Source organism: Stegostoma tigrinum, chromosome 1, assembly GCF_030684315.1.
Source record: "Stegostoma tigrinum isolate sSteTig4 chromosome 1, sSteTig4.hap1, whole genome shotgun sequence".
NCBI classification, from domain to species: Eukaryota; Metazoa; Chordata; class Chondrichthyes; order Orectolobiformes; family Stegostomatidae; genus Stegostoma; species Stegostoma tigrinum.
The window spans coordinates 101099204-101120545 of NC_081354.1; the positions used below are offsets into that span (position 1 = coordinate 101099204).

Below are 21342 nucleotides of genomic sequence, written 5' to 3' on the forward strand. Positions count from 1 at the left end.
TCAGTCCAGGGAGGATGGACAGATCAAGATGGGATGAGGCTCATGGGTAGGAGATTGGGGTGGGTCTTGAGGTGGGGGGAATGGTTAGGCAGGTGGGGACGAGATGGGCTTCGTTTTGCGATGCGGTGAGGGGAGGGGAGATTATGAAGCTTGTGAAATCCACATGGGAACCCTGCAGCCAAAGGGTAACAAAGTGAAATATGAGATGCTGTTCCTGTAGTCTTTGGATGACATTGTTGTGGCAGTGCAGAAGGCCTAGGACAGACATGTCATCCAAGGAGTGGGAGGAAGAGTTGAAATGGTTAATGTAATGAAATGGTTAGATTGTCTCTTGTTGGAGATAGTCATTGTTTGACATTTGCATGTCACTAACGTTGCATGCCACTTATTAACCCAAGCCTGATTGTTGCCCACGTCTTGCTGGATGCAAGCATGGGCTATTTCAGGATGAGTAGTTGGAAGTGGTATTGAATTTTGTGCAATCATCAGCGCTTCTAATCTTAAGACAGAGGGAAAAATCATGGTTGAAGCAAGTGATTAGGTCGAGGGCATTGTCCTCAGGAGGTCCTGCAGTGATGTCTTGGATCTGAGATGAATAGCTTCCAACAAGCACCAAAATATTTGTGTGTTAAATTACATGCAAGTTTTATAACATCAGGTGTTGGGGCAGTACCTTTAACACAAAGTAACACAAAGGGGATCATCTTAGCTGTTTTGAAGTCTACCTGACAGCAAGCTGAAATAACAAGGTGTGGAGCTGGATGAACACAGCAGGCCAAGCAACATCAGAGGAGCAGGAAAGCTGACGTTTCAGGCCTAGACCCTTCTTCAGAAATGGGGGAGGGCAAGGGGGTTCTGAAATATATAGGGAGAGAGGGGGAGGCGGATACAAGATGGACAGAGAAGATGATAGGTGGAGAGGAGAGGTGGCGGGGATGGAGCCAGTAAACGTGAGTGTAGTTGGGGAGGTAGGGAGGAGATAGGTCAGTCCAGGGAGGATGGACACGTCAAGGGAGCAGGATGAGGTGTGCAGATAGGAGATGGGGGTGGGGCTTGAGATAGGAGGAAGGGATTGGCTGGAGGAAGGATAGGTTAGGGAGGCAGGGACAAACTCGGCTGGTTTTGAGATGCGGTAGTGGGAGGAGAGATTTTGAAGCTTGTTAACCCATGGACAAGGGAGGCGCACTTGTAGTATGGCACACTGACCTCTACATGGCCGAGGCCGGATGCCAACTCTGACACCTCCTCCTACCGTCTCCTTGATCGTGACCCCACCCCCGAACACCAGACCATCACCTCCCAAACCATCCACAACCTCATCACCTCAGGTGACCTCCCACCCACAGTCTCCAACCCCACTATTCCCCACTCCCACATTTCCCGCTTCTATCTCCTTCCCAAAATCCACAAACCTGACTGCCCTGGTCGACCCAGTGTCTCTGCTTGCTCTTGCCCCCGAACTCATCTCCACCTATCTGGACTCCATTTTCTCCCTTGGTCCAGGAATTCTCTCCCTACCTACGTCCGTGACACCACCCACGTCCTCCAGAACTTTCAATTTGCCAAAGCCTCATCTTTACCACGGACGTCCAGTCCCTATACACCCACTTTCCCATACAGATGGCCTAAAGGCCCTCCGCTTCTTCCTGTCCCGCAGGCCCGACCAGTCCCTCTCCACTGACATACTCATCAGTTTGGCCAAACACCTCCTCACCCTCCTCCCAGTCGCAAACCATTTCCACTCCCCCTCCCATTCTCTTGATGACATGTCCATCATGGGCCTCCTGCACTGCCACAATGATGCCACCCGAAGGTTGCAGGAACAGCAACTCATATTCCGCCTGGGAACCCTGCAGCCATATGGTATCAATGTGGACTTCACCAGTTTCAAAATCTCCCCTTCCCCCACTGCATCCCTAAACCAGCCCAGTTCATCCCCTCCCCCCACTGCACCACACAAACAGCCCAGCTCTTCCCCCCCACCCACTGCATCCCAAAACCAGTCCAACCTGTCTCTGCCTCCCTAACCAGTTCTTCCTCTCACCCATCCCTTCCTCCCACCCCAAGCCGCACCCCCAGCTACCTACTAACCTCATCCCACCTCCTTGACCTGTCCGTCTTCCCTGGACTGACCTATCCCCTCCCTACCTCCCCACCTACACCCTCTCCACCTATCTTCTTTACTCTCCATCTTCGGTCCGCCTCCCCCTCTCTCCCTATTTATTCCAGTTCCCTCCCCCCATCCCCCTCTCTGATGAAGGGTCTAGGCCCGAAACGTCAGCTTTTGTGCTCCTGAGATGCTGCTTGGCCTGCTGTGTTCATCCAGCCTCACATTTTATTATCTTGGAATCTCCAGCATCTGCAGTTCCCATTACCTCCTCACCCTCAACAATTTCTCTTTCAATCCCTCCCACTTCCAACAGACAAAGGGGGTGGCCAGGGGTACCTGCATGAGTCCAAGTTATACCTGCCTCTTTGTAGGTTACGTGGAACAATCCCTCTTCCATACCTACACTGGCCCTAAATCCCACCTCTTCCTCCATTATATTGATGACTGTATCGGCGCCACCTCGTGCTCCCACGAGGAGCTGGAGCAGTTCATCCACTTCAACAACTTTCACCCCAACCTCAAGTTCACCTGGACCATCTCCAACACCTCCCTCACCTTCCTGGACCCCTCTGTCTCCATTTCAGGCAACCACCTAGAAACCGATATCCATTTCAAACCCACCGACTCCCACAGCTACCTAGAATACATCTGCTCCCATCCACATTCCTGAAAAAATGCTAGCCCTTATTCCCAATTCCTTCACCTCTGCTGCATCTGCTCCCAGGATGATGCATTCCACTCCCTTACATCTCAGATGCCCTCATTTTTCAAGGACCGCAACTTCCCCCAACTCAGAGGTTGAGAACGTCCTTGACGGTGTCTCCCGCATTTCCCACGACTCATCCCTCACACTCCCTCCTTGTAATAAAAACCCAAAACAGAATCCCCCTCGTCCTCACGTACCACCCACCAACCTCCGGATCCAACTCATCATCCTCTGACACTTCCGCGATCTGCAATCCGACCCCACCACCAAAGACATTTTTCCCTCCCAGCCTTGTCTGCCTTCCGGAGGGACCACTCTCTCCACGACTCCCTTGTCCACTCCATACACCCTTCCAGCCCCACCACGCCCGGCACTTTTCCCTGCGACTGCAGGAAGTGCTACACCTGCCCCAACACGTCCTCGCTCACCCAAGACGACTTTCCACATCAAGCAGACGTTCACCTGTACATCTGCTAATATGGTATACTGCATCCACTGTTCTTGTTGTGGCCTCCTCTACATCAGGGAAACCAAGCGGAGGCTTGTGGACTGCTCTGCAGAACACCTATTCTCAGTTCGCACTAAACAGCTACACCTCCCAGTCATGAACCATTTCAACTCCCCCTACTATTCCTCAGATGACACGTCCATCCTGGGCCTCCTGCAGTACCACAACAATGCCACCCGAAGGTTGCAGGAACAGCAACTCATATTCCGCTTGGGAACCCTGCAGCCCAATGGTATCAATGTGGACTTCACAAGCTTCAAAGCCTCCCCTCCCCCTATTACATCTCAAAACCAGTCCAGCTCGTCCTTGCCTCCCTAACCTGTCCTTCCTCCTATTTATCCCCTCCTCCCACCTCAAACTCCACCCCCATCTTCTACCTACTAACCTCATCCCGCCCCGTTGACCGGTCCGTCTTCCCTGGACTGACCTATCTCCTACCATCTCCCCTCCTACACTCCCCTTTACTGGCTCCATCCCCACCTCTTTGACAGGTCTGTCTCCTCTCCCCCTATCTTCTCCTCTATCCACCTCGCCCTGTCTCCCTATTTATTTCAGAACCCCTTCCCCTCCCCCATTTCAGAAGGAGGGTCTGGGCCCAAAACATCAGCTCTCCTGCTCCTACGATGCTGCTCAGCCTGTTGTGTTCATCCAGCTCTACACCTTGTTATCTCAGATTCTCCAGCATCTGCAGTTCCTACTATCTCTGACAGCAAGCTGGTTTGATTAAAAAATGTTAGGGGGGGTTTGGGGAGCAGACAATTTTACTGGGTAGAAAGTATAAGATGTTCACATTTGGAGGCAATGCTATAGCAGGTATGCTAAAAATACAGAATGAGAGTCCTCAAAGTTCCCAAGAAATGGTCAAAATGCAGAATTACATATAGTTGTACTTCAACCGATCCTTATACTTTCAAGATAAGAGGTGTCTCCAGGATGTCTAATCATCATTCTGATCTAGATACAAGTTCCATTGATTTCCACTGTTGCAGAATTGACTTTGAAAGCAAAGCTTTTCAAAATATTGAAGATGCAATGATAAGGGCTGTCTGACAGCATCTGTGTGGGAGGAAGGGAGCGCAGCTTGAGGCTGAAAATTTGTGGTTCACCGTATAGGGATGTAGGTGATGATTTGCACTCAGATGGCAAAGAAATTTGTGAGGACTTACAAAGAGGCTGGGGATATTATCTAAAAATGGTGCCATGAAGGATGATCAGCCATGCTCTAGAATGGCAGAGTAGATTTGACAAGCTGAAAGGTTTCCTGCTCACATTCCTATGGAAGATTTGCCTAGCTTTAGTTAGTGGCAAGTATCTCCAAGATAATTTGCACATGGAAGTTGGCTCTGGAGTTAAAAGGTTTCAGGCTGGTAAAGAAAAAGATCAGAAGTAGACTCTCAGGAGCCAAGAATCATTTTGGACTGATCTGGGATAATTTAATGTCGACTTAAAATGACGGTGTAACATATGCCTGATTGTAGATTTTATCAGCTGTGTTCAAAGCTCTGAACTGCAGTTTAAGTAACATGTCCCTACAAGAAAAGGGCTTATTCATGATTAGCTTTAGTCTGCTAGAATAAAAAAAACTGAAATCTGAAATCTCATGCCATCCTTTTAGTTATCATCTAAAAATTTAAATTTTTTGATTATATTGAAAGGGTTGAGTCGGCATGGGAAATGTTAGCTAGGATTCCAACTGATGGAGAGTTTTCTTTCGTAGTCCCATTAAAATTTAGAGGCATATGGGTCAGATGCAGGCAAAAAGGATTAGCTTAGTTTGGGAAGCCTTGTTGGCTGGAAGTGCTGGGCCAAAGAGTCTGTTTCTGTGCTGTACGGCTCTGCGACTTAATTTCACTAGTGCACGCAGATGTGACACTCAATCAAATTGATGTTAAAGGCAGAAATTTTCATTTCACATTGTAATTCAACTTTTTTTGTTCATATCTGTACCAAAGCTGGAGGTGTGGAGCAACGTAATTCCAGTGAAATCCAATCTGAACACTGCTGAGATTCTAGTGAATAAGTGCCACTTGATAGCACTGCAATGACACTTTCCACTAATTGAATATTGATTGAGAGTAGACGGCAGCTGTACTTGGATGGATTGGGTTTGTCCAGCTTTTTGCGGTCAGGACATATTTTTGCCAGGTAGTTACCAGTGTAGCTCTACATCAATAGTTTGATTTGAGAAGTCAGCAATTCTAAACTACATGTCTTCAACAGGTCGAATGTTGACACAGCCAAGAGCCTCTGCTGTATCCAGTGTGTTCAAACATTCCTGGAGGTCCCATGGAAGAAAGTGTATTGAAGTAGGCTTCCATTATTGTGGGGATCTCAAAACGAATCATCCATTTGGAATTACTGGCTGAGGATGGTTGCAAAGGCTTCAGCCTCATCTTTTGCACTGCTGAATTGAGTTTTCCCATCACTGAAGTTAAGGATGCCCTTGGAACCTCCTACCCATTTTCTGATGAAGTTAAACAATGGCCAGTATAATTCTGTATAATAGCTTGATGTGGCAGGATTGCATGGTTTTAAAGTTATCTATCCATTCTGGATGAGTTAATGATTAGCTGATCAACATGTCTATTCTCCTGCATTGCAACTTCATCAAGTTGGCATCTACCTTCTAGGTACACTTGGTATATCTCCTGCTATGCTATTCTACTTTCTTAACTGAACTATGGTTAGTTCCCTACTTTGCTGTGGAAAACAATTAGGCAGCTGCCCTGGTTATGCCTGAGAGATCTTTTCTAAACTTCTCCCATTTGACATGAGCTATAGCACACATGAATGGAGGGAATCCTCAAAGTGAAGATGAGACATCTCGAACAACACCTGTATGATAATCATTCATATTAATCCTGTCATGGATAGATGGATCTGCAGTAGGTAGGTTGGTGAGGACAAGTATGTTTTTCCTTAGTGTTAATTCTTCCAGAAGTGTATCATAGAAAGTAACATTTCAGCATTACAACAGGAAAAGGCAGACTTAATTCAACATATGTAAAATGCTACTCTGTAGTCTCTCTCAAAGTGAACATAACAGATGAAGCACATTCAAATACTAGACAAACTGATAGAAAATATTTTAGATTGCTACTCTACTTTTTCAAACATCCAATAAAACTGCCCTTAATTCCGTAGATCCATATTTTTTAAAAAATCAACTGCACCCATATTGTTCACTTCATCTTCGAAAAAAAATAGTAAAAGCAATTCTCATAAAATTAAAATCATATTTAGGGTGAAAAAGAAAACATGAATGATTTAAAGAGTCATTTCCAGGCCTCATCACTATTCTGCTTTCCTTTCCCTTCAAATGTCCCACTTGCCATAAATCATAAAAGATGAGCCTGACTTGCAGGTATAGACTGAAGTACCGTCTGTTGCAGACAATCTATAGGGACTCCTAACTTACTGCAGTAACAACTTACTGAAATTTTAGCTAAAAGAAATATTTACAATCAAATGCTTCAAATTCTGAAGACCAAGGCACAGTTTCATCACGTTGATCATGAAAGGTTACCAGGAAATATACTACAGCTGTTTCTGCAACTAAATTTCAAGCAATTCTGCACTTCTCGTAAAGGTCTCAACATAATCAAGAATGATAACACATGTTTTGTATTTGTGCTTTAATTTGAAAGCAAAATACAAGATGGAGTGCCAAATGGACAGTGCCTACATCAAGTCTATGGCAACATTTGTGCTAAGAACTCCAATAAAGATTTGCAGTTGGTCCATAATTCTCTATTTAATCCTACCGGGAAAAAAACTCTATTTGAGTCTTCATAATTTTCCTGCAAGTGTGTTCAAATATAAGCCAGAAGGTGCCTACTATATATCTACTGAAGAGTGGGATGAGCAATGCTTTTTAAGTAACAGTGAGCCTAATTGTATCAGGAAAGGGGCAGACATACTGTTACATTTCTGCCCGAGTTGCACTTCTGCTTCATTTGTTTTGCAGAGTAGCTTTCTCACTGTCTCACATCTGAAATGCAAGGTGAAATTACTGAATTTGTGTTACAAATATGTAATGATCTTGACCATTCTAAGTATCCTTTAAATATGGGAGTTGATAGTACCAATAAACAAATTCTCTGGCACAGAAAATGTGTGATTACAGATGTGGAGTCTATCAATTCAAGTTTTAATGGCTGCATACTGAAAATGGTTGTTCTGTCTTTATTCGCTCCTGCAATCCAATCTTCCTTCCAGTCTTTCAATTTTTCTTTATGTGGCCAATATGACATGGAATTCACCTACTAATTTATAATTCCTGCTCAGTCCTTATGCTGCTAAATTCATTGTTCTTCAATCTTGATTGATTAAAGAGCTGCTTACCCTGCTCACTAAGCATAAACATGCTGTCTCATTTGCTCCAACTTTATCAGTTTGCATCTTCAGAAATTTGTCATGCAATAGATAATATTTCTAAAGTACTAAATGTGCTACCAGAAGTACTAAATGAAGCCCTGCTATGGCAAAATCTAGCCCAAGACAGCTATGTTGGGTTAAATAGGATATTAATAACCTATTCCTAGGGAATAGTGCAGACTCAGAACAGATAATAGCTGTTTCATGTGCATGTAATACCACAAAGGAAACTCAGAAATAAGTGTGCAAAAGGGAGTGATTACAAATTACCTCTTTACTGCTATTGACTTTGACAAACTATCAGGATTGACATTTATGATGCACAAGAGTGACACAAAGTGCAGAACCATCCTTTCAAACATTCACAGCTGTGTATTTTGAAAATTTAATGTAAAAGGAGTCATTTGGGGTAGTACAGAACTGGAATATTGCTGAAAAACACTTTTTGAGCATTTCAAAAAGCTTTGACAAAATACTTATTTTTATGGAATTACGTGAATGTATTTCAAAGTAGGATACATTTTTAAAGTGAGTGATTGGTAGCCAGGAAGCTACACTCGGTCAACTTATTGAGTGAACTTCAAGCAATTTCAATGCAGTTACTTCAAAGTTAGTAGCATGCAAAAACTAAAGTGGGATATAATAGGTGGCTGTCACATCACCTTCTGGGAAGTCAAACCAGAAGAACACCATTGCTACAGTCAGCTTTGTCATAAGAAATGAGCTGGTCAGACATCTCAACAAATCTCTGGTGGGCAGGCGAGAACCTCATGACCTGATGGCTCACCACGGTCCAGAAGCAGCACACACAGTTGTTGGTGTCTACAACCCAACTTGGACACAACTAACGAGACAGAAGAATTCTATGCCAACCTCAACTACCCCCCAAGGGTGACTAGTTGATTGTCCCCAGCAACTTCAATGCCAGAGTCAGGAGGGATACAAACCTTTCCAAAATGTGTATTAGGCAAGGAAGGTGTAGAGAAAACAAAACCCAGAGTACTGCATTTGACAAAGTGCCCAGAATGTGACCTCGTCATAATAAACACCCTGCTCTGCCAGAGTGCCAAGCACAGGATCTCATGTGAATTCCACACTGAATAGACTACATCATCATTTAAGTGACGGACCATAATGAGGTCCACATCATGATCATAACCAACAACTGTTAGACTGACCAGCGACTAATTTGCTCTCCCATTTTGATCAATCTGACCCCAAACCAATGAGACAGAAAAATGCAAAGAATCAATATTGCTGGGCTCAGGTTGTGCCTCACAGCCAATCTGATGACCAATGTGCCAGAGCCACAGGGTGCCAGCATCTGTTCCACCCCGAAATCCACCACAGTCAGCACTAATGTTATGAATGGATGTACCACACTTCCTAATCTGGCAAAAATGTCTGCATACAAATAAATATCCAACATGTGGTTAGATTGCATTGTGGGCTGACAGTAATAATTTTTTCTAAAATTTAACGCTGTTAGTTTGGTCGGTAAGTGGAACTTTAAAAGCTCGCTCTAAACAATAATTGTGAATTCAAGTTGAAAATTAGCAATAATTTTAAATTTTTATTTGATTAGAAGAGTAACCACAAACTATTTTCCACATCTAAACTGTTTTCTCAGGTTTTATTGGGAATGAAGATTTGCTATTTCAGTGTTTTATTTGACAGTAGCATTTCGTGAACAGTAACTGTGCTGCCAAATTTCAGCTAGTTTCTGCTTACATCTGGAATGATTTTGCGTTTCTTGGGTTAAGTTTATTAACATTGCTTTTGCTTAAATACAATTTATTTTTACAGATCACGAACAAAAAAAATGGTGTAGATGAATGAGTTTTGCTTCTTAAAATCTTGAAGATGCAGGAGTCCCAACAAAATTGCGTCTTTCCTCATTAACACGAAGGAGATAAAGCTTTGCTAATACATGGAAAAGAATGCCTGATTTGGCTCCGTCCATTATACGATCAGATGTGTGGGAGTTCATTGATGTGTGCACAATATTCAGCGCCATTCATGACTCCTCAGGTACAAAGGCAGTCCGTGTCTACCTTCAAGTTTGATCTGATAAGTGGCAAATAACATTTGTGACACCTAAGTGTCAGACAATGGGTATCTGTAACATTACAGAATATAATTGTTGCCCTTTCAAATTCAGTGATATTACCATCACCAAATATCCCAAAATCAAATTCTTGGGGTTACAACTGATCAGGAACTGAACTGTACTCGGAATATAAATGCTGTGGCTACAAAAACTGGTAAGATGCTGGGATTTCTGCAACCAGTAAAACCCGAATCCCTAAAACCTGTTCACCATCTACAAGGCGCAAGTCAGGAGTATGATGGAATACTCCCTACTTGCTTGGATGGCTGCAGTTCCAACAACACTAAAGAAGCTTTACATCATCCCAGTCAAAGTAGACCACTTGTTTGACACCACATCCATCACTGCTGCACAATGGTAGCTATATGTATCCTCTGCAAATGCATGCTACAACTTACCAAAGCTCCTCATGACTCCTACCATAAAGTACGTCAAAGATGTCAATTGCACGGAAGCAACACAGTTGCAAAATTTCCATACAAGCAGCATGCCATTCTAACCTGGAACTAAGCCGTGATTCTTTATTGTCCAGGTCACTACTTTGAAACTCCCTCCTAACAGTACATGAGTTGCAAAGATTCAGGGGTATGGCTCACAACCAAAGGACAGGAAGGAACGAGCAATAATTGCTGGCCTAACCAGTGACACTCATCTCTGTCAAGAAACAAATATAAATGGGGACTAACATGCATAGATCAATTTTACATGGAAACATAATTTGCCCCATCTCTATCAGATGTTATACTGCATTAATAAAGAAATAAAGCAAAGACTTTCAAACAGCAGCAGCTACATCATTACTCTATTTGTTCTTGAAACTGGGCAGCTTAGCTTTTCTCAAAAAAAAAGCCAAATATTCCTCTATCACAGCTTTAATGTCACACATCAAACAATTCATCTTGGTTTGTTGACAAAGCAAGCGACCCAAGACTTGTTCCAGCCCAATTATTTAATGTCACTGAAACAATCCATATCAGGATTTACAGAGAGAGAGTGTCAGTGTCAATTAGTATTTGATACAATAGCTACAAAGTCACACTTTTCTAAACCTGCTCTTTTCCTCCTTCCATTGCCTTCCACTGGATTGAAGCACGTATTCAGCAGAGTTCTCTCAAATTCAATCCCACCCTGGAACTGGATGCAAGGAAATTTCGTATCCACTTTCTCATTATGTTTTTGATAGGAAGTAATTTGCAGGACAACAGCTTCTCTACAAAGGTTAGCCTTTATTGCCCAGTCCTAGTTGATTGAAAAGTTAGTAGTTAGCTGTCTTCTTGCACTGCTGTAGGGCACGTGATAAAAGGTGCTTTACCAAGACAATAAAAGGACGGATATACATTTCAGCCAGGATGGTGGGCAACTTGGAGACAACTGCACTAATACACCTGCTGCCCTTGAATTTCAGGGCAATGAAAACTCTGGTTGGCTGATGCACCTTATTCACAATAAAAAAATTCAGCCACACTAAACGGAGGGATTTGGTGGTTCAGGTGTCAGTCAAGCAGACTCCTAGATGGTGTCAAGCTTTCTGTTTGCAGTTTTGGCTGAAACCATCTTCAGGTGGAGGACAGGTTTTGGAGAATTCAGGCCTGAACTACTTGTTACTTCTCAAACATCAAAAAGACTAAAAGCAATTAGGGAGAAATCAGCGTGAGCTCACTGTCAGTTGGAGAACATAACATCTGTGATTATTTTAATTTAGTTTTCACCACTAAAATGTAAGCAAACATAGGTTCTTGTGCATTGCTCATTAAAATAACCAATACAGCATGTTACAAAAGTAAAGGCGACAAAAATAATCTCAGAGTATTAACAAGATTCTTCTTCAAGTCTTAAGGAGCATAGCAAATATGTACAGAGCAGTGGTTCTGGCTGAAATGGAATACTCTTCACCCTACAGCAATAGGAACATTTGACTTTGTCTACACAGGTGGGTAATTCAAGTGATATGAAGGAATAAACTGTTTACACTAAGACTACCTAAACTGGATATGCTTACAGGAAAAAGGAAATGCAAGGAAGTTTTCAGCATTCTTAGCATAAAAATCTTCCTCGGTCATTTATGCATTTTATGCCAATTTCAACATGGTTGAATATCTTGTCTTTTTAGTCACAGGTAATGATTTGGAGACACCAAACTGAATGAGAGAGGAAGATATTTCGATGAATTAAGAAGTTCCATCATTGAGAAGTATTCTCAACACATTCTACGCTCCCTCCCAGCAACTTCACCACCACCACCGTTTCTTCTTTGAAGGTAGATCTGTAAAGTCTCCATCCACCATCACCGTCATCTGCCGACTGAGCCTGTTCTCAATTGGAACAATTTCTGTTTATTTCATCTCACTTTCTCCATTAAAAAAGTGTAGCAATGGCACAGCTGAATCACATGCAGAAATGCCTCTTTCTTTCCAGAGTATGTGGGACATTCTACCAGTCTCCTCCTCCACCATTTGTGAAACCTGCAGCAGGATGTCACAATCAAACACCTTACCCTCCCACCAGCAACCACTTCTTCTCACTCTAATCATCACTTCAAACTCCCGTGTCATCTTTCCATGCAAACACAGAAATTTAACTCTGGCCCTTTCCCCCCCACCCCTCCTCATTATCCAAGGCCCACAACACACATTTCAGGTCAAGCAGCATTTTACATATACCTCTTAATTTAATCTATTGTATTTGCTATTCACAAGACTAAACATAGACTGGGTGACTGCTTTGCTGATAATCTCTGATCTGCCTATAACACTGATGCCAACCTTCTGTTTACTTGCTATTTCAATATACAAACCTGCTCCCATGCCAGCATTTCTGTTCTAGGCCTGCTGCAGTGTTGGCTCAACCTATGTAAACTGGAAGAACTGGAACAGCGCTTCATTTTCTGCTTAAAAGTTGTTTCCTGAGCAATTTGTTGAGAGATGTTATAAACCAACTCGACAGCTGGTAGGACTTGAACCTAAGGTAGGTACCCACACACACTTCAGACTTCAGGAGTGAACTTTTTTCTCAGCAAACCCAACTCTTTTTCTAATATAAATGCTTACTCTTGTTCTATACCTCTTCACCACGACTATTACCTTTCCTTCGCATTTTGTTCTGGATATTTTTCTCACCTGTTCCACTGGCTCATCCTCCCACCTTTGTCAACAGCATGAAATAAAACACTTTTCCCAGTCCAGTTTAGCAGCAAAGAGTCATGTTGGACCTGAAATGATAACTCTATTTCTCAATGCACAAATGCCACTAGACCTGATGAATTTCTCCCGCATGTCCTGTTTATGATGCAACGATAACATACTCCAGTGAGCTGCCTGCGCCATATGCCAGCATAGATTCACTTAATTCAAGGATGAAACAGATGGGTTTTTTTGCAGATGAGATTTCTCCAGCACTTGTAACACCGATTTACCACTGATTTAAGTTCCTGCCATGTTACCATTTACAGTGTGCTTGTATCCCTGAAGTTTGTGTTAACATTACAGTAGGTCAATTATTCTCCCTATTTTGAAATGATCCAGAAGGTCAGAATCAGTGGCTAGTGTTAAATGGAAATCAGAATTGAGAAAGGCATAAAGGCAACAACTCGAACAAGAGAAATATGCATATCATGGTGTGTATTAGTTTCATTTTGATTCAGGCTGAAACCATTTTAACACAATTTCATTGAGATTATGCAGACGTAGGTTTCCTTTTTTCATTGGCACACAATGGGGAACAATGTTACACCAGGATAGTTAGTCTCGTAGAAAGCACATGGCACAGACACCATTCCACTCACCTGCAAACTTTTTTTCCTTCGCTAATTCTTGTTTGAAAACTTCAATTGTATTTGCCTCCACCACATCCTCAGACAGCACATCTTAAATCCTAAACACTTACTGTGCAATCAGAAAGTTCTCTTTCACGTCACCATTGGTTCTTGTCAGTCACATGAAGTTAGTCCTTTGTGTCACAACTCTAAAGATCAACCCTGACCATCTAGTTCATCAAGGAAACAACTTCTCTCCATCTACCGTCTATATTCCTCATGATTTTGAGCCCTTTCATCATGTCTTCTGTTAACTGTTTCTTCTTAGAACAAGCCTCTTAAATAGATTCTCCAATCCCTCACACCTGAAACCATTTGCTACACCCTAAAGTCTTCGCAGCCTTTCTAAATTGTGGTGCCCAGGATTGTGGGTGAATCAAAAATTTGTAAAGTATCAACATAACTTTTGTTAAGTTCAGGATTCCATGACTTTTTACTTACTCTCAACCCAAATCATTACCCTCAATTCTTTACCCTGTATGATCGTTCCTCATACTTTCTACCAAAATATACACATTTTCTCTGCAAAAAATTGAATGGGTCATGAGCTCACCAACTTATGCCCTCTTGAAGCAGATCACATCCTTAAAGTTCAAAATATCCCTAGTATTTGTGTCATGAGCAAACTTTGAAACCGAGACCGGCACTCCCAAAGATAGATCATTAATATAAACTGAAAAAGTAGTGACCCAAATGATGACCCCTGAGGAACCCATTGTATACTTTTTGCCAATTTTGAAACAACTGTTCACCACAATGCTGTTTACTGTCACTGAGCCATTATCTTATGCATGGTGCCACATTCCCTTTTATTCCATGAGCTTTACCATCACCAGCAAGTCCATTACATTGCACTTTATCAACACCCCTTTTGGAAGTCTGTGCATACCACATCACTTGTCACTCATACCCTATCAAAAAATCTAGTTAAGCATGATTAACCTTTAATACATCCATGTTGGCTTTCTCCAAAGCAATCTATAACTGTCTAAGTTTTAAATGGATGGTCTTGTAATTATTGTGCTTATCCTTGCACCCATTTTTGTACAAATTTGTGACATTTGTTATTTCTGAATGCCTAGTGGTCAACCATTTATCCATAAGAGAATTAGAAGACTATAACCACTGTTTTTGCACTTTTTACCTTTACTTCCTTTAGTAACTTGGATACACCTCATCTGGACTTGGCAACTTACTTTCTTAAATTCAGCCAGCTATTCTAATACCTCCTTGGTGGCAATCTTTAGCCCATCCAGCATCTTAATTACCTGCTCTTTCACAATGATTTCAGTAGCATCTTCTCCCTTGATCAAGACAGCCTGTCCACTAACTAGAAGACACAAATCAGGAGAGTGCTAGAGTCCAAGATAATAAAATGTGAGGCTGGATGAACACAGCAGGCCAAGCAGCATCTCAGGAGCACAAAAGCTGATGTTTCGGGCCTAGACCCTTCATCAGAGAGGGGGTTGGGGAGAGGGTTCTGGAATAAATAGGGAGAGAGGGGGAGGCGGACCGAAGACGGAGAGAAAAGAAGATAAGTGGAGAGGAGAGTATAGGTGGGGAGGTAGGGAGGAGATAGGTCAGACTGGGGAGGACGGCCAGGTCAAGTGGGTGGGATGAGGTTAGTAGGTAGGAAATGGAGGTGCGGCTTGAGGTAGGAGGAGGGGATAGGTGAGAGGAAGAACAGGTTAGGCAGGAGGGGAAGAGCTGGGCTGGTTTCGGGATGCAGTGGGGGGGGGGGGGCAGATTTTGAAGCTGGTGAAATCCACGTTGATACCGTTCGGCTGCAGGGTTTCCAAGCGGAATATGAGTTGCTGTTCCTGCAACCTTCGGGTGGCATCATTGTGGCACTGCAGGAGGCCCAGGATGGACATGTCATCTAAAGAATGGGAGGGGGAGTTAAAATGGTTCGTGACTGGGAGGTGCAGTTGTCTATTGCGAACCGAGCATAAGTGTTCTGCAAAGCAGTCCCCAAGCCTCCACTTGGTTTCCCCAATGTAGAGGTAGCCACGACGGGTACAGTGGATACAGTATACCACATTGGCAGATGTGTGGGTGAACATCTGCTTGATGTGGAAAGTCATCTTGGGGCCTGGGATGGGGGTGAGGGAGGTGGTGTGGAGGCAGGTGTAGCACTTCCTGCCGTTGCAGGAGAAAGTGCTGGGTGTGGTGGGGTTGAAGGGAAGGGTGGAGCGGACAAGGGAGTCCCGGAGACAGTGGTCTCTCCGGAAGGCAGACAAGGGTGGGGTAGGAAAAATGTCTTTAGTGGTGGGGTCGGATTGTAGATGGCGGAAGTGTTGGAGGATGATGCGTTGTATCCGGAGGTTGGTGTGGTGGTATGCGAGGACTAGGGGGATTCTCTTTCTGTGGTTATTGTGGGGGGGTGGGGTGTGAGGGATGAGGTGCGGGAAATGCGGGAGACACAGTCAAGGGTGTTCTCGACCACTGCGGGGGGAAAGTTGCGGTCCTTGAAGAACGAGGACATCCGGGATGTATGAGAGTGGAATGCCTCATCCTGGGAGCAGATGCGGCGGAGGCGAAGGAATTGGGAATCGGGGATGGAATTTTTGCAGCAAGGTGGGTGGGAGGTGGTGTATTCCAGGTAGCTGTGGGAGTCGGTGGGTTTGAAATGGACATCGGTTTGTAGGTAGTTTCCTGAGATGGAGACTGAAAGATCCAGAAAGGTGAAGGATGTGTTGGAGATGATCCAGGTGAACTTCAGGTTGGGATGGAAGGTGTTGGTGAAATGGATGAACCATTTGAGCTCCTCTTGGGAGCATGAGGCGATGCCGATACAATCAATGTAATGGAGGAAGAGGTGGGGTTTAGGGCCAGTGTAGGTGCAAAAAAGGGACTGTTCTACATAACCTCCAAAGAGGCAGGCATAGCTTGGGACCATGCGGACACCCATGGCCACCCCCTTTGTCTGTAGAAAGTGGGAGGAATCAAAAGAGAGGTTGTTAAGTGTGAGGACGAGTTCGGCTAGGCGGATGAGGGTGTTAGTGGAGGGGGACTGGTCGGGCCTGCGGGACAGGAAGAAGCGGAGGGCTTTAAGGCCAACTGCATGAGGAATGCAAGTGTATAGGGACTGGATGTCCATGGTGAAAATGAGGCGTTGGGGGCCGGGGAATTGGAAATTCTGGAGGAGGTGGAGGGCGTGGGTGGTGTCACGGACGTGTGTGGGGAGTTCCTGGACCAAGGGGGAGAAAATGGAGTCCAGATAGGTGGAGATGAGTTCGATGGGGCAGAAGCAGGTGGAGACAACAGGTCGATCAGGGCAGGTGGGTTTGTGGGTTTTGGGAAGGAGATAGAAACAGGCGGTGCGGGGTTGGGGAACAATGAGGTTGGAGGCTGTGGGTGGGAGGTCACCTGAGGTCATGGATGGTGTTGGAGATGATGGTTTGGTGCTTGGGGGTGGGGTCATGATCCGGGGGCGGTAGGAGGTGGCAGAGAGTTGGCGTCTGGCCTCAGCAATGTAGGAGATCAGTGCGCCATACTACAACTGCACCTCCCTTGTTTGCGGTTTTGATGGTGAGGGTGGAATTGGAGCAGAGGGAACGGAAGGCTGCACGTTCCGTGGGAGAGAGGTTGGAGTGGGTGAGATGGGTGGAGAGGTTGAGGCAGTTGATGTCTCGACGGTAGTTGGAGCTGGATGAGCGTAGCCAACAAAAGTCAACCATCCTAGACAAATCAGCCCGGTTGATTTGCATCACATCAACAAACATCCCCACCTTCCACCACTCCTTAGGCAGCACATTCCAAATCTGTGACCACTTCTATCAGGTAGATAAAGAGCTGTAGATACATGGGAGTATCATTTCCGAGTTTTCTTCTAAGCTACACACCATCCCAACTTGGAAAAATATCACTGCTTCTTCAGGGACACTGGGTCAATATCCTGGAACTCATTCCCAATCACTATTGCGAGTCTACCCACTGCGTGTGGATTGCAGCTTTTCAAGAATGCAGCTCCACACAACCTGTGGCAACTAGGGTTGGGCAATAAATGCTGGCTTAGACATCATTCCTGGGATGTGGGCGTCAATTTAAAAAAAAAATCTAAGTTGTCCATTTAGCTCTTCAATCTTGCCCTCTGCCCTCATAGGTTTGTTTTATATCTTCTGCATTCCTCCTCTTATTATTGTTTTACCATTTATATGCGTGTAAACAACTTTGGGATTCCATTATAACTTGGCTGCTAGTCTGATCTCATGTTCTTCCTTTGCCTCTCTCTTCCTTTATTCACCCTGATTCTCACTTATGTCAATCTGAAATTCATCACATGCCCCATTTTCTAAGTCTGTTCCATCACCCAAGGAGCCCTACTATTCTCCTTCATTGGTATGTACCTGCAAGCTTTCTTCTCGAAAGAAAGCCTATCACTCCATAGTTTTTTTGCTTGCAAATCTTAGGTTCCAATTGATCTGAGAAAGATCATTTGTCATCCACTGAAATTGGTCCTCGTCCAATTAATTACTTTTACTGGAGATCTCTCCTTATCAATGGTTAACCTAAAATCTATGATACAGTTATTATGCTTCTCTAAAATATTTTTAAGAGAACATTTGATTCACTTGATCCATCTCATTCCCTTGAGCCAGATTGAGCAAGCCTCCATTGAATACTCTGAAACTCATCTACGAACGTTAGTTCCATATCCATGAACAATGAAGTATACATAAAAAACCTAATAAAATGCAAGAAATGAGAGTGTCATCATTGAGCAGTATAATACACCAATTGATGATGGAATGCCAGGAAAGAAAGCTCCACTGTGTAATGGAAATTTTAACTATTTTCGCAAAACAAAATTTGCATGACACCGAGAAATCAAATGTCACTTTCAGAGTATGAAAACTTTGCGCTAAGACTATAATGCTGTGTAAAGGAAGCATTAAAATATAACACTGCTTCCATAACATTGAGGTTGAAAATCTTGTGGTGTTCATTAAGTCTACAGTTTGGGACTTTGGCAGCACAAAGTGGCTTTTTCCAGCAAGTAGACAAGTCATGGAACAAGAAGTTCAACTCTGGTGCTAAATTTACTGATCTCAGCCACTGCGGTAGTGAGTCAGATAGAAATGGCCTCAGGGTTACTAAGTAAAACTTTGTTTTCCTTTATTAATCCAGTAAACCTGATTGAAATGTGCAAGTTGTAAACATTAGACAAGTACAATACTGGGTTCTGCTCTGATGCACTCTGTGAATGAATTGCTTGCTAACAGTCATTCTTATGCAACAACAAATAATTACTCAGGGGTTCGGGGTAGACAAGCATTCCGGGCATCTAAAGACTCAAAAACGTTTGGGAGAAGGGACAGCAATTAGAAAGAGAAAAGTGCTTATTTAATTTCAAGTAAAAATGCTGCAGTTCTTCACATTTTCATAAATTAACAGACATTAACACAAGGCTGTTCACAATACAAAGGTCTTATTCACGAATAAGTAGTATATTTAAAAAACAAAATCAGATTTGCCTTTTAGGTTATGAACAGCCAGATGATGGCAAAAACAAGTTTTTTTCAGAAAGCTTTTTAAACACTGGACAAACACATTTTAGCGACACAGGTTAACGTTTCGAGGTTTCTTCGAATAAACAGATATCAAAGACAAATGCTTATCTTGAGTCTTTTCTTTTTGTTGTGCTCAAAAATGTTGTGCTGGATAGTCAGAAATGTGAATCTTACAATATGACCTGAAGCTTCTCACAGCACTGGAGACGAAAATTGAGCAAAGCGTGAATCACAGAAACATACAACAAAGGATCAGGAGTAGGCCATTTCACCCTTCAAGCCTGCTCTGCCATTCAAAACAATCATGACTGCTTATCCAACCACAGTACCGTGTCTCTGCTTTCACATACTGAATGGTAGAAGAGGCTCAAAGGCCAAATGGCTAAGTCTTGCTACTATATTCTATGATTCACACTTTTCTCAATTTTCTTCTCTATTACTGAGAAAGGCGACAGATCAGTGACACTATAGGAATCAGGATGCCAATTTAGAAATCATGCCTTTAAATTATTTCTTCTTAAATTAAATTTGGGAATGGGTCTCATTGCTTAATCATACTATCTGACCAAGATTAAGCATGAACGATCCAGTACATTTTCAATTTACTAGACACAATATCTTAGAAACAGCAAATACTTACATCAAGTGTGTGCGCATTCAGAACCAAAAGACCCATATTTTTGGTCAGAAGTTTACATGCATGTCCTGTTTAGAAAACAAAAAAAAAATCACAACAGAAGTTCTTATTCAATGGAAACAAAAACTGTACTAATTTATTATATGACTTCCACTTGATAGTTAAACCTTGGGCCGAGACTTGTAATTAGGGCATTTTCGTTGTGTCCCCCTTCATTAAATTTCGGGTATACTGAACAACAAATTGGACAATAATATACTAAGACCTTTACAAAGGTCAGATCTGTATTTCTTTTGGTTTCAAAAAAAGGTTTTATTTTTCAAAATCAATTACATTCACAAGAATGTAAATATTCTTGATTTTGAATTCCTGTTAGTATAGTCCTTTGACCAATTTTAAGAAAGATTGTTGCTCTGCTACTCGTTTGAATTGACCACTTAAAATCTTTTTACACAGCTGAAAATTTCAAGTGACAAATAGTCATAATAACTTAATTTGTGGATACAAATCTCTCTAAATCTTTACTGTCTTTAAGAATGAACAAACCAGAATTGTGTGCTACGTTCATAACTCTAGTCTGAGCCCATCACTGTGTCTTTCCCAGCTGAAAATCCAATTTATAAAAATGCTTTGGAAACAAAGCAAAAAAACCCTAAAAATCAAATAAGATGGGAATACTTCAGACAAACGTGAGGAGTCAATTTCTTCAAAGTGAAACATTTAATTTTTTTTTCAGCATTTTTCGTTTTCTATAAGGGTAATCATTTTGATTAATGTCTACCATTTACCATTTTGCAAAATACTAGCACCATCTGCAACATAGCATTTGAGAAAAGTACAGTCCAGTTATATGACAGGATATTTAAAAAATGAATTAAATTGTTGGTTCATGGGGAGGAAGGATGTGGGAAATGTGTTCAGAAACAATTTTAATGTAATATTATCTGACTTTTAGATACAGCATATGGATCTAATCATGCAACATTAATTTGATGGTAAAAACTGAAAGAACTGCAGATGCTGTAAATCAGAAACAAAAACAGAAGTTGGGAAAAGCTTAGCTGGCCTGGCAGCATCTGTGAAGAGAAATCTGTGTTAATGTTTCAGATCTGGTCACCCTTCACCCATTCTGAGGAAGAGTCACCGGACCCAAAATGTCAACTCTGATTTTTCTTCACAGATGCTGCCAAAGCTGCTGAGTGTTTCCAGCAATTTCTGTGTTTGTTTGTTATTAAATTGATGGCATTATTGCCACCATTAAAAGCTATCGAAATAAAACCTTTCCATAAGAACAATTACTTAAACCATAACAAATTTTAAATGAAAATCAAAGCGAAGTAAGTAATAAAGCTTAACAGCCAGATTTTTCAATGCCCAGGTATTCATCTTTTTTCAGTGTAGATGAGAATTGTGCAAAAGGACTGGGCAGAATCATAGCAGAATCCAAAGTAGTTGCCCATGAAACTAAAGATTTCAGTCATGATCACGTGGAACCCTCTGAAATTATATGTTGAATTGCGGAGGGTTTCGACGGAGTAATGTAAATAGCTACTCCCCACCTACCCAGCTC

The 21342-nt window shown here is 42.6% G+C and overlaps 1 protein-coding gene across 5 annotated transcripts in view; it reads right to left on the minus strand.

Annotated features, from left to right (window-relative positions):
* The window catches only part of atp8a1 (ATPase phospholipid transporting 8A1), a 348145-nt gene that overhangs the window by 104627 nt on the left and 222176 nt on the right, over positions 1-21342 (minus strand). For all 5 annotated transcript variants that reach the window (XM_059647441.1, XM_059647433.1, XM_059647431.1 and 2 more), the window contains one exon: positions 19776-19840. In XM_059647441.1, the coding sequence (XP_059503424.1) occupies positions 19776-19840 (65 nt within the window). The remainder of the gene's footprint in view (positions 1-19775; positions 19841-21342) is intronic.